Raw genomic sequence first — 14,454 nt, 5'->3', positions numbered from 1 at the left:
TTATGTCTACAATAGCTACAATTGAACCCCAGGGAGCTCTTAACCCACAATTTACCACCAAAAAAAAAAGAAGGAGGAGGAGGAGGAAGAGGAGGAGGAGGAGGAGGAGGAGGAAGAAGGAAGAAGGAAGAAGAAGATCTGACTACCCCAGGAGACATTTAAGAACATTCACTCTTAAGATCTACATTTAAGAAGCTGATCTCTCAATTTGTATTTGTGGTTATGATCACCTAATTATTTTCTCTTGTTTGGTGCATAGACCTGGAAGATGTCCCTCCCATAACTGCAAGAAGAGGAAATGACACAGGTTACCAGATGAGAGTCTACCAACATCAAAGGCTCCAATATCAAGGCCAGCATGGCAGTAAAGCAACCTACATGCCTCAAACTGGCCAACAGATGAGAGAAACATGTCAAGAAGCTCAATTCCAATGCACCATTTTGGCCAGATTTCCACAAATGTCATAGTAACTTCATAGCTAAGTTTAATCAAATGAAAAGATGCAAGTTTAAAAAGGAAATAAGATGTTAACAATCAAGTCAATCTTCTTTCATCTTTAAAAATATGTATAGTTTAATTTCTCTGGACAAAGGAGATAAAGAGTGACCAGCATTTCATTTTAAAAACATAAAACAATATTAACTTTTTATCTAAAAACCTACTGAATAATTTTATAATTACCAATTTCTTATTAGATAAAACATATTTACCAGTTAATCACCACATTATTGGTTCTATGAAACTTTAAAGGGGTTTCCTCTATCCCATTACTATCAAATAATGATAATTAAAAAAAAAAAAACATTAATCCAGCTCTTTATGTTTTCCTCAGAAAACTTTCTTTCAAGGTAAATTAAGACCTGTTGATTGCATTTTTTATGGTACTAATAAAAATAATGATCACTTAAGCCTCTACATCTGTCCTCTGAGAGGTGATATACTTGCCATGTCATTCTAACTACTGAAGGACCTTGAAACAGCAGACTATATATTAAGATTTGCCCCTCTGGCTCATTTCACTGGCAAACTAAATCACAAGTATGAAAAATGAATACACCTCTGAAACACCATTTAAAATACTACACTCAGAGGAGTTGTTATGGAGTGAATCACCTCCTCACATTTTGGCTCTAAATCCAAACCACAAGCACTTGCCACCACAATCCCTCTACAACCCTCCATTTCACTGTATACCTGTGGGGCTTGGCCAGCTGCCAGCTCTCCTGCTCTTTTGCTAGGAGAGGCCCTCTCCCTTGGCTGTCTCGGGGGTTTGCAGACCTTTTGGTAGGAAAGTATCTCTTCCACCACCCAGTATGCCAGACAATCTCATGATATTTAAAAGTCATTTCCCCTCTCATATAACAATGAATTTGCAAGCTGTCTGACACTCTGATCTGTATTTGTCAACAAAGTGTCTTTCAGCAGGATTAATTAGTCAGGCATAAAGGCTTTTAAAGGGAGGGGGTAAAAAACATAAGCACGTACAGCCTTTCTAGTTCCACATTTTGCATTCGTCATGGATCACGGCGTGTTCCAGAGATGGTAATACAGTTGGAGAACTGAACTATGCACGGAAAGGATAAAATGCCAGTATTACTTTTCGGTAGCGTAAGTCTTTTCTGGGGTTATTAACAAAAAGGTTGCCCCCAATTTCTCTCATAAAAGCATATTCCTAAAAGATAAATCTTTCCAAGGAAAACCCATCTTTTCGGGGAGCCTAGGTGGCTCAGTCGGTTAAGTATCCTGCCTTTAGCTCAGGTCATGATCGCAGGGTGGTGGGATCAAGCCTCGCATTGGGCTCCCTGTTCAGCGGGGAGTCTGCTTCTCCCTCTCCCTCTCCCTCTCCCTGCCATTCCCCGCTGCTTGTGCGCGGGCTCTCTCTCTCTCTCTCTCTCTCTGTCAAATAAATAAAATCTTAAAAAAAAAAAGAAAGAAAGAAAGAAAGAAAACCCATCTTTTCGAAACTTCAAAGATAAACCCTGAAACAACTGCTTTAGATAGAGCGGCCCACACCATCCGTCTCAGTGTGCCAGGGGCGGTCCTGGTGTATGCGTGTGGTCTCGCTGTACTTTATTAAAGCATCCTCTTTACTTCTCAGAAGTGTGTGTCCCACTTAGGACAATAAATTACAAACTCATCCTAGCTTTAGGTAATATATCCTTTTTGTTTTTTACCACGTTTTTACCACAGCCACATTTTTACCCTGAACAGCTTCCCATATTTTGGAACACCATCCCAAGAAAACACATTCCTAATAATAATGCTTCGCCCCTTCTCTTCCAGATGGTAACAAAGAACAAAAGACCTCTGTATCATTCTCATCCATGATGATCCTACACTAAAATAGGTTCCTGAGACACACATCTCCCACCATAGCTGACTCACACCTAGTAAAAAAAAGCTTATTATAGATATCAAAAGAATATAGCCATCCCCGAGTTATGCAACCTTAGATTCCTGTAACAAAACACAAAAGGAGAGAAACTAAAAAACATTCTACCATCTCCAAGAACTGTACTCCTCATTGAACACTCTCCTACAAATCTATTTGTTTACTACTGGATGTCACCAAATCAGCACATCTACGGGCAGAAGATACCCTTCTCCTCCTTTCTCAGGAAAAGAGTATCTCCGAGGCAACAGCCAGATCAGGTTATCCCAGATAGCTGCCTTCCAAGGAAACCAGCTCTAAAAACAGAATCACATTGGGATCCCAAGCAGGGACTAGATGTTTCAAAGCCTGGCAAGGATCTGCAGATCAAAACAGGTTACAAAGAACAGGTATTTGGATTGTAGAGTAAAATTACTGTCAGCAGTGTTTTCCTATGACCTTGGCTGATTCAGTATAGAGTCAAAGACATTGAGGACCTAATGGAAATCCCTGGGCCTAAGGTTCCCATACATTACACAAAACACTAATGAATGGACTTTGTTTTTAAGTCAATGGGAGCCACTATGAAAAACAAGAAGAGCTAATGTGGTGGCAACAAAAGAAAAACAAATGTTATGAGGCTGATATGCTACCTACCGCACTAACAAGGCACTTGAAAAACAAATTTTAAATGCTTCAGCCTACACAATGGATGGGAACTTGCTGCTCCTACCAAATTAAGATGGGAATTCACTGCAATAAATCTATACCAATGTGTCTGTTGACATATGACATCAGTACATATCCCCACAAAAAGATCACTGAAATGAGATTATGGCTACCTCCCATATTCAGCATCCTCCTCTACCATAAACTGTTATCCATGAAAGAGATCAAGAAATATCTAGTCTATGATTTTACTTTTATATAAAACAAACCTAAGCCTCCTCAAACAAATCTAATTATCTATTTTTAAAGATTCTCCCTTCCTGTCTCCAAATCTCTTTTTCTTAATTCCAAATTCTTCCCTGGAAGAAAACTAGCTAAGGAAATTTAAAGACAAAAATGTATGTATTTTAAATCTTCATAAAAATTCAAGGATGGCTTAACATAGGAATAAAACAAGAGATTAAGCATTCTTGAATTAAAGTGATTAAAATTTCAAAAACTGCTTTGGTTTAGACTCATGTTATTATAAAACATACTAAAAACATTAAAACTGCCCTAGGTTTATTCTTTCTGGGAACATGACTAAACTTTTAAAGCCAGTCTTAAAATTAATTGTTTAAATGTCAGATGCTGCTAAACTTTAGCAAAATATTCTTAACGCTAGACAATACGAATTCTGAACATTCATTTATACCACATTTCATCAAATCTAATATGCCATTAATTGTAGGATAAATCATTATTTTATATATCACACTAAGAAAGAAAAAAAGCTGTCAATTAAATGTAAGATATCATCGACCCAGTATCATGTACCCAACATCAGTGATACTAAAATGTTAAGGAAAAAAGTATCTTAGAATTGGTGAAATACTCCCAAATTCCTATAGCCATCTATTCTTTTGTAATTCAAATATGATTTATAGTCTGCAATCAAAACCATGAAATGAAAAAAATTCAAAATGTCCTACCTTCTGTACTACACTCAGGAAAGCTATCAACGAGGGAATCTGAATAAGCTTCAGCAGGACCAATCAATTCAGAACCATCATTAATTATTCCACCCTAAAAAGAGGAGAGTAATTGTGTTTCACTGTTAATAAGAGTATTTTAAAAATGAGTAATAAATGAACAATAGTTACTCAACATTACAGAAACTATGCATCTGTTAAACTAGATAATAGTTGCTTTTAAAAAAAAATCAATAGGAATATCAGTATTGATTCATCAATTGTAACAAACGTACCACACCAATGCAAGGTGTTAATAATAGGGGGAATCTCTGTGAAGGGAAAAGGGGATATACAAGAAGACACTATACTTTCCTTTTTTTATTTTTTAAGATTTATTTATTTAAGAAAGGACAGAGAGAGAGCGCACACACACACACACACAGGGGGAAGGGGCAGAGGGAGAGAGAAACTTAAGCAGACTCTGCACTGAGCGCAGAGCCCAACATGGGGCTCAATCTCATGACCCTGGATCATGACCTGAGCTGCAATCATGAGTCAGAAGCTTAACCAACTGTGCCACCCAGGCGCCCCTGAAAGCACTATACTTTCTGCACAATTTTTCTGTAAACTAAACTGCTCCAAAAAATAATCTATTATTAAAATCTATTTTTAGCCTATTAACATTCAAAAGGAATATTATGTTTATAATATCATGTGGCTTCTTATAAAAGCATATTTTTTAAAAAATCTATCAAAAATACTCATTTAAAAAATGCAAGGAAAAAAAAACCACCCACCAACTAAAGACTATTGCTTAGTATCCTTAGTGACTGGTCATTCTAATTAGTGATAAATGATGGGATTGCATTAGAAATCCTTTAATTTTATCAAATTAAAAACTACAATATACCACATAGAACCTCAGTGATTCCAGAAGTACCTTAAATGTGAAAAACACTTAGACATAATAATGTATGTGAAACTAAACAAATTTAAGATATTTGTATTATTTTTAATAAATATAAAATTGATTTCTCCGTGTGGCCATTATTTTAATTCTATATTTAGGTTTGCAAATTCAACCCCCAAAAGGCTGTTTTCTCTTACTCTATGTGCAACTAGAGAATGGTACTTATCAGGTAAGTGGTGGTGGTGTGATTTTGTGCTGTGGGTTCATGGACTGCTCCAAACATCGACATAAGGGCTTATAATCCTTAAATAATTATAACTAAAAGAATAGTTCTTCTGCTCCTTAACATCTTTCCTTCTACTTTCCACCAATAGTTCCATGCCCCCAAACACAATACCAGGATAGCAAAACCCAAGAGAAACACAAGACCCCTATTTCCTCTCTCCTTCAGCACAAAGAACTCAACAACTCTCTTTACATAATCAAAAGCCTCCCTGCCCACTTATCTTTAAGAAAGAGAAATTTTAAATGATCCCTCTCAAATTACCAACTTTTACTTCCCAGAGTGTTAAGTGAACTGAAACTTTAAAACAATTATTCTCTTTATTATTATTTTTTTTAATCAGAGAGAGAGAGAATGTGCACAAGCAGGGGGAGTGGCAGGCAGAGGGAGATGGAGGCTCCCCACTGAGCAAGGAGTCTGATGCAGGACTTGATCCCAGGACCTCAGGATCAGGACCTGAGCAGGAAGGCAGTCACTTAACCGTCTGAGCCACCCACAATTATTCTCTTTAGAGGCAAGAATTTATACTACTTTGTTCTATTTGTTTATTAAAATATTCAAATCACATTTGAGTTTTTCTCTAAAAAAGAAGAGTATCTATTTCAGACTAAGCCATCCAAACCAAATCTTAAGAAAAAATGCAAATATTCTTGAGAATTTTAATAGACAAATCTGATTTTATTTATAATCTCACTTAACAGGAAGTGCCTTTCAACTATTAACTACCTCTTGAACCATGAGGTGTGTGACTTTAAGTTACCTATCTTTGAAATGGAAATATTATCTATAACTCATAAGTTGTTAGGACTAAAAGATTTCATACATGTAGAGTGTTTAGAACAACATAAGCACACAATAAATGTTTATTTGTTAATAATATTAGCTGATGTAAGATCTGTTTACAAGATAAAATAAAAACAATACTAAAGAATGCAAAAAATGTTTTAGCTCAGAATCCCAGAGAAATTTTATTTACCTAATTTAACAAATGATATTATACAAAATAATACAGACTAAATCCTTAATTAAACAAAATAATAAAAACTGTACCATAGGAACTCGAGGGAAGTAGTAGAAAAATATGCCACAATTCTATTTTAATCTCTATTAATTGCTGTTTTGATCATTTTGATCTCTAGACCAAAAACATGAACCATTTGGTGTTCTTCACTACGCAGTAGACAGAAACTCTTATTACACAGCATCTCAAAGTTTTTTGTTAATGAAATGTCAATCTGGAGGGTGAAGGGAGTTCAGGTATGATGGAATAAGTAAATTAGCAAATGCTCTCCCCAAAAGGCAATAACTACAGAAAACTGTCAGGGACCATTTCAGGGCTCTGGAAATTGACCAAAAACATAAAACAAATGAAGAAGTGGTTACCATAAAACCACAGGTAAGAACTGTGGGAGTCTGTGGCATTCTTGCCTGGGGTTACTCCCACCTTCCGTCCCAGCTGGGTTGCCATGGTAATTATACAAGGGCAAGGCAAGCTTTGAAATTCAGCAGATTCACTTGCAGAGGAGGCTGGCATGATTTGGACTGAAGCACAGAAAAAGTCCACCCCAAACAGTATTATCAGTAATAGAAGTGATCCCAGTGCCAACACACAGTGGCTCAGCAAACACGAAGTTGCGGCAAGCAAAGAACCAGCATATCAGGCAAACATTTCGCAGGGAGATACAGAAAATACACAGCCATATGGGTTCTTAATATGCTCTCTACCCATCCACGCAGAAGAGACTAGAGAGAAATCGAGCTATCTACAAATCCTTGGCAAACCATGATGATGCACACACACAGAGGAAATCCAAGAGATCCTAGAGGAAAGCAAAAGCCAGGGCAAACTTAAAAACTGCTTGAACTTTGAAAATACACCAAGAATCATCAGCATGTGGAAGAAGCATATAATGGAACAAAGTGTTTAAATGCAAGCAAAGACCAATCACTGGCTGACGACTAACCCAGGCTGATACAGGACTAATCCCTAGTTAGCCAGGTTTAAAAATACAATAAAAATTAAAAATTGAGCAGAGATATCAGCAATCACTGTCCATTAAACAGACTCTACAGATTCAGTACAGACACTTTACTAAACACACTAACAAAACAATACTAACAACCCTCAGGGCAAAAATCAGAACTCCGATCTGCTATATTATCCAAAACTTCTAGTTTTCAACAAAAAAAATCATGAGACATACAAAGAAATAAGAAAGTGTGTGCTCCATACATGGGGGATGGGGAAGGGAAGCAATCAATAGGCACTAACTCTGAGGGGGCAAAGATACTGGACTTAAAAGGCCAAGACTTCAAAGCAGCTATTTATAAATATGTTAAATAATTGAAGGAAGTCGTGATTAAAGAATTTTTTGAAGTATGATGTCTATGACTCATGAAATAGCAAATATAAATATATACAAATTATAAAAAAGAACCAAATGAAACACTATTCGTAAGAGCCAAAAGTGGAGATAATTCAAATGTCTGTCAACTGATTCATAGATAAACAAAATGTGGCATACTCATATCCACCTAATGGAGTATTACTTAGCCATAAAAAGGATGAAGCACTGACCCATGCTACAACATGGATGAACCTTGAAAACATTAAGCTACGTGAAAGAAGCCAGATGCAAAAGGCCACATATTGTATGATTGCATTCATGTCATGTCCAGAATAAGAAAATCCATCAAGACAGAAAATAGATTAGGGGTTGCTAGGAGTTAGGGCAAGTGGGGAAGGAAGAGTAAGTGCTAATGGGCACAAGATTTCTTTATGGGGTGATGAAAATGTTCTGGAATTAGACAATGATAATGGTGGCATAACCCTGTGAATATACTAAACACTACTAAACTTTGTACTTTAAAATGGTGAATTTTATGTCACGTGAATCTCAATTTTAAAAACAGAACCGATGGAAATCATAAGTTGAAAAGCATAGTAAAAAAATTTAACAGATTTGAGGATGAATAATAAATGAACTTAAAGATCAGTAGAAACTACCCAAAATGAAAATTATAGGAAAAAAAGACCTAATAACCGTAAAGAGAATCAAAGAGCTATAAGGATAATATCAAGCATACCAACTAATATGTACCAGACATGAGTGAGAAAAAAGCTGAAAAAAATATTTGAAAAGATGCAGCAGAAAACTTTCAAACTTTGATGAAAAATAATAATCTACCAATACAAGAAGATAAATTAAACTCCAAGTGGATAAACAGAAAGAGATCTACACCTTGAGTCACACTACTAAAAGACAAAGGCTAAATTCTGAAAGCAGCAACAGAAAAAGACTTCTATACCAGAACTACAGTAAAAGTAACAACTTCTCATAAAGAACAATGAAAACCAAAAGGCACTGAAATGATAAATTCAAAATGCTAAAAGAAACAGTTAATCAATAATTCTACATATCCAGAAAAACTATTCTTTAAAAATGAAGTGCAGGGGCACCTGGGTGGCTCAGTCGTTAAGTGTCTGCCTTCGGCTCAGGTCATGATCCCGGGGTCCTGGGATCGAGCCCTGCATCGGGCTCCCTGCTCAGCGGGAAGCCTGCTTCCCCCTCTCCGACTTCCCCTGCTTGTGTTCCCTCTCTCGCTGTCTCTCTCTCTGTCAAATAAATAAATAAAATCTTTAAAAATAAATAAATAAATAAATAAATAAATAAATAAATAAATAAAATAAAATAAAATAAAATAAAAATGAAGGGCAAACAAAAACACTTCCAAAGACTAAGAAAATCTATTGCTAGTAAACCCGCCTTACACACACACAAAAAGAAACTACAGAAAATCCTTCAAGCTGACAACATACGGTAATTCAAATCCACCTGAACAAATAAAGAACACCAAAAAAAGGTAAATATGAGGGTAAATATAAAAGACTATATAAATATATGTTCCTCTCTTTTATTCTCCTTAACTTGAAAAGACATCAAATCATTAACACTATATTGTTGAGTTTATAATACATTTGAGATATACATATGATAACACAAAAAAGGAGGAGTGAATAGAGCTTTATGGAGCAAACTTTCTATATTTTACTGGAATTAAGTTAATATTAATCTCAAGTAAATTGTCATAAATTAAAATGCATTATTTTAATCCCTAGAGCAACCATTAAGAATATAACTTAAGGAATACCTGGGTGGCTCACTCAGTTAAGTATCCAACTCCTGATTTCGGCTCAGCTCATGATCTCAGGGTAGTGAGATCCAGCCCTGCGTCAGGCTTTGCCCTAAGCAGGGAGCTTGCTTGAAGTTCTTGCTCTCCCTCTCCCTCGGCCCCTCCCCCCACTCCTGGCTTGCTCACTCTCTCAAGTGCTCTCTCTAAAATAAATAAATCTTTAAAATATATATATATATATACATATATTAAAAAAATAAAAGGGAAATTTCAATAGTACAACAAAAAATATTTAACACAAAAGATGACATAAAGGAGAAACAAAAGAACAAAAAATATATGAAATATATAACATATAACAAAATGGTATATTTAAATATAAAAGAACTAAATATGTCAATCAATGACAGCAATTTTGAGACTGGACCAAAAAAAAAGATCAAACTATATACTGCATGTAAGAGATACCCTTTAGATTCAATAACACTAATAGGTTGAAAGCAAAAGACTGAAAAGAAAGCGGCAACCCTCTCAGGTCCCCTCCCTCCTTCCGAGCTTTGTGCTATCACTTTGCTATCACTCAATAAACCTTGCTTTGCTGCCCCCCCCGACAAGAAAAAAAAAAAAAAGAATGAAAAGAAAGGTTCCATGCAAAAAGAGACCTAGAGTATTCTTTACTAAATAGCGTCTATATTAAAATCATACAAAATAGACATTAAGACAATAAATACTACTCAGGTCAAGGACAGCCAATTCCTAAGGCTAAGAAAATCAACTTACCAGGAAGCTATACCCACTATAAATACACATGCACATGACAACAGAGCCCCAAAATAAATAAACATTAACAACTGAAAGGACAAATAGAAAATTCAACAATAATAAGTGGAGGCTTCAATACCTCACTCTCAATAATTGACAGAACTAAACAGAAAATCAGCAAAGATACAGAAGACTTAAACATCACTAACAACTAACTGGAACTAACTAAAATTTACATAAAATTCCACCTGACAACAGAATATATATTCCTTTCAAGCACACATGGAATATTCTCCAGGACAGGTCATATGCTAAGAAATAAATCAGGTCTCAATAAATTTAAGAGAACTGAAATCATATAACACATGTTTTCTGGCCATGACCAAAAGAAAACTAGAAATCAACAATAAAAGAAACTTTAGGAAATCAACAAATATTTGGAAATTAAAGAACATTTTTCTAAATAACCAATGGGTCAACAGAAAAATCACAGAAAGAAATAAAAAAATGCACTGAATTGAATAAAAATGGAAACAAAGCATAAAAAGTTATAGGATGAGGTTCAAGCAGTGCTAAAAGGAAAATTTATAGTTGTAAATGCCTATGTTAGATAAGAAGAAATATCTCAAATCAGTAATCTAAGCTTTCACTTTAAGGAATTAAAAAATTAGATAAACAGCAAAGCAAAACCAGAGCAAGCAAAAGGAAGGAAATAAAGTTTAGAGTAGAAATCAATAAAATGAAATAGAGAAAAATGAAACAGGAAATACAGAAAAATCAACAAAACCAGGTTAGTCGTCTTTTTTTAAGCTTTACTTCACAAAGAGAAAGAGAGAACAAGCAGGGGTAGAGGAATAAGCAAACCCCCCCCCCCCGCCGAGCAATGGAGCCCGATGTGGGGCTCTAACCCAGGACCCTGAGATCATGATCTGGGCCAAAGTCAGACGCTTAACCGACTGAGCCACCCAAGCACCCCAACCAGGTTAGTCTTTTGAGAAAATCAGCAATATCAAACTTTTAGCTAGATTGACCAAGAGAAAAAATAAACACGATACATACAAATTACCAAAATCAAGAATGGAAGAAGGGACATCACTACCATCCCTGTAGAAATCAAAGACATTATAAGGAAATACTATGAATAATTTATGCTAACAAATTATACAATTTAGATGAAAACTCCTGGGAAGGAACAAATTACCAAAGCTGATTCAAGAAGAAAGAGAATATCATAATAAACCTGTAACAAGTAAATAAATTGAATTAAGATTTGAAATCCTCCCAGACCAATTCTAATACTAGATATATACCTAAGAGAAATGAAAAGATATGTCCACACGAAAAACTTATATGCCAATATTTATAACAGCATCATTAGTAATAGCCAAAAGGGAGAGACAACCCAAATGTGCTCAACTGATGAATGGATAAACAAAACGCAGTATATCCATGGATCCACACAAAGGAATACTATATAGCCACAAAAAAGAATGAAGTATTGCTATACGCTACAACATGGATTAAACCTTTAAAACATAATGCTAAGAGAAAGAACACAATTCTGTTCACAAAGGCATCAAAAGAATAAAATGCATAGAATAATTTTAACAAAAGAAGTGCCACACTTATACACTGAAAATTGCAAAACACTGCTGAGACTAATTAAATAAATGGAGAGTCATTTCATGTTCATGGATTGGAAGACAATATTGTTAAGAAACAATTTTCCCCAAATTGAACTACAGATTTAATACATTTCCAATCAAAATTCCATCAGAATTTTTTGTTTATATGGACAAGCTGATGCTAAAAATTTTTATGGAAATTCAAAGGACTCAAAATTGCCATAACAATTCTGAAAAAGGATGACTAAATGGGACAACTTACACTATCTGATTTCAAAACTTATTATAAAGCTAAAATAATCAAGAAAATACAGTTTTGTTATAAGAACAGGCACATAGATCAATAAAACACATCAAAAGTCAAGAAATAAACCATTACATTTACATTCAATTCATTTTTGAACAACAATGCCAAAGTAATTCAATGGTGGAAAAGACGGCCTTTTCAACAAATGGTGCTGGGACTGTTGGATATTCATGTGCCAAAAGATGAATTTAGGCTGTTACCTCACACTGTATACAAAAATTAACTATGGATCATAGACCTAAATGTTAAGACCAAAACTTGTAGAAAAGAACACAGGAGACTTTGGGTTACTCTAGGAGTTCTTGGATATGACAAAAAAAAAAGTATGATTCAAAACAAGGAAAAAATTGATAAATTAGACTTCATCAAAACTAAAAACTTTTGGGGCACTTGGGTGGCTCAGTCGGTTAAGCCTCTGCCTTCGGCTCAGGTCATGATCCCAGGGTCTTGGGATCAAGCCCCGCATCGGGCTCCCTGCTTGGCGGGAAGCCTGCTTCTCCCACTCCCACTCTCCCTGCTTGTGTTCCTGCTCTCGCTATCTCTCTCTCTCTGTCAGAAAAATAAAATCTTAAAAAAAAAAAAAAAAAACTTTTGTACTTCCAATGACACCATTAAGAACATGGACAAGCCACAGATTGGGAGAAAAATATTTGCAAAACATATATGTGATAAAGGACTTGTATCCAGAATATATTCAGAACTCTTACAACTCAATAATAAGACAACCCAACCAGAACTGGACAGATTTTAACAAACATTTCACCAAAGTATATGAATACGCACATGAAAACAAGCTCAACATCATTAGCCATTAGGAAATGGAAATTAATTAATACTATAGTGAGATATCACTAAACACATACTAGAACAGCTATAAATTAAATTCTTACACAATTGGTGAAATTGTGTAAGAAACAGAGCCTTCATACATTACTGGGGAATGTAGAACAGTACAGTCACTTTAAAGAACAGTTTCTTAAAAACATAAACTTACCATAACACCCAGCAATTCCACTCCTCAGAATCTACCCAAAAGAAATGAAAACATATACCTACACATAGATTTGTACACAAAAATTTGTTGGCAACAGTACTGGACAAAGGGTCAAAAAACTGAAAACAATCCAAATGTCCATCATTTTGTCAATGGATAAACAACATGCAGTATAATCTATGTAATAGAATACTATTCAGCAACATAAAGGAATAGAATACTGATACATGATAAAATACATACATATATACATACATAACCAGCAAAGAATATGGCATGGAAATGCATAGATGAAAAAAATTTGGCAATATACTGATAATTTTTTAAGATGAGTAATGAGTAATGGAGGCTCATTATAGTATTCCTTCCACTCTTGTGTATGTTAAAAAAAATCAAATCAACTGGCAAGGTAGTCATTTGCATGGGGTATCTATCATCAGTATTCCCCCCAAAACAAACACACACACAAACAAAAAAACCAAAACCTCTGTTATTGTAGCACACCCTCTGACCCGGCTACCCAAAAACCTCACCTCCATACCTTCATCCACAATGAGAACTAGAAAGCTAAAAGAGTCACCTACCCAGACTTCTCTGAAGCTAAGGATAGTCCTGTGACCCAGTTCTGGTCTATAAGATGTAAGAAGGACTACCTCTAGGTAGAATTTCTAGGAAAGCTTTTCAAAAATGGCATGCATTCACTCATTCATTTATCAGTCCTTTTCCTTTCACACCCCAAACCAGGAACCTAAGGCTTTGATGACATCATTGAGCTCTGTACCAACCCTGTTCTATCTTCCTCACTCAGCTTCTTGTTGTATGAGACAAACCCCTTTCTTACTTAAGCTAATATGGTAAGCTTTTTTGTTTCTTGCTTGCAGCTAAATAACCCTCAAGGATCCTATTTACTTATCTTTATTTAGAGGCTGACTACCACTGCTGTGATATTACCAAATCAGTGTCTCTCTCCGGCCCAGCACACTACTTAAGGTATTTCTAATATATTTTCTAAGATTAGCCTGACTTCCCTTAAAGTGCCCAATGTCTGCTTTCTTCTCTTCTGTCTCTCATTTCACAAAGCCTAAAAAGTGTCATTCAGCAGCAGTTACAATCAGGAATTCCCAGGTCCAAAAGAAGAATGAACAGGTAACTTATATTTAAATTGTTCAAAGTTGGGGACGCCTGGGTGGCACACTCAGTTAAGCATCGGATTCTTGGTTTCAGCTCAGGTAGTGATCTCAGGGTCGTCAGATCGAGCCCCATGTCAGGCTCCACATTCCAGTGCACTGTCTGCTTAGGACTGTCTCTCCCTCTCCCTCTGCCCCTCCCACCCATCCTGTACACATGTGCTACCCCTCTCTCAAATAAACAAATCGATAAAAATAAGTAAATAAATTGTTCAAAGTCTAAGATCTGATTTCTATATTTCTAGACTGATTTTTTTT

General features: G+C 35.6%; 1 protein-coding gene across 4 annotated transcripts in view; it reads right to left on the bottom strand.

Annotated features, from left to right (window-relative positions):
* Nucleotides 1–14,454, bottom strand: part of RPS6KC1 (ribosomal protein S6 kinase C1) — a 246,129-nt gene that overhangs the window by 195,649 nt on the left and 36,026 nt on the right. For 3 of the 4 annotated variants that reach the window (XM_032393179.1, XM_032393177.1, XM_032393178.1), the window contains exon 5: nucleotides 4,013–4,106. The exons of the other annotated variant lie outside the window; for it this stretch is intronic. In XM_032393179.1, coding sequence (XP_032249070.1) covers nucleotides 4,013–4,106 — 94 coding nt within the window. The remainder of the gene's footprint in view (nucleotides 1–4,012; nucleotides 4,107–14,454) is intronic. 4 annotated transcript variants of the gene reach the window in all.

This window comes from Phoca vitulina, unplaced genomic scaffold (genome assembly GCF_004348235.1).
Source record: "Phoca vitulina isolate PV1807 unplaced genomic scaffold, GSC_HSeal_1.0 scaffold71, whole genome shotgun sequence".
Classification (NCBI taxonomy): domain Eukaryota; kingdom Metazoa; phylum Chordata; class Mammalia; order Carnivora; family Phocidae; genus Phoca; species Phoca vitulina.
Note: the sequence above shows the minus strand (reverse complement) of the source record. Positions and strands in the feature narration are given on the sequence as shown.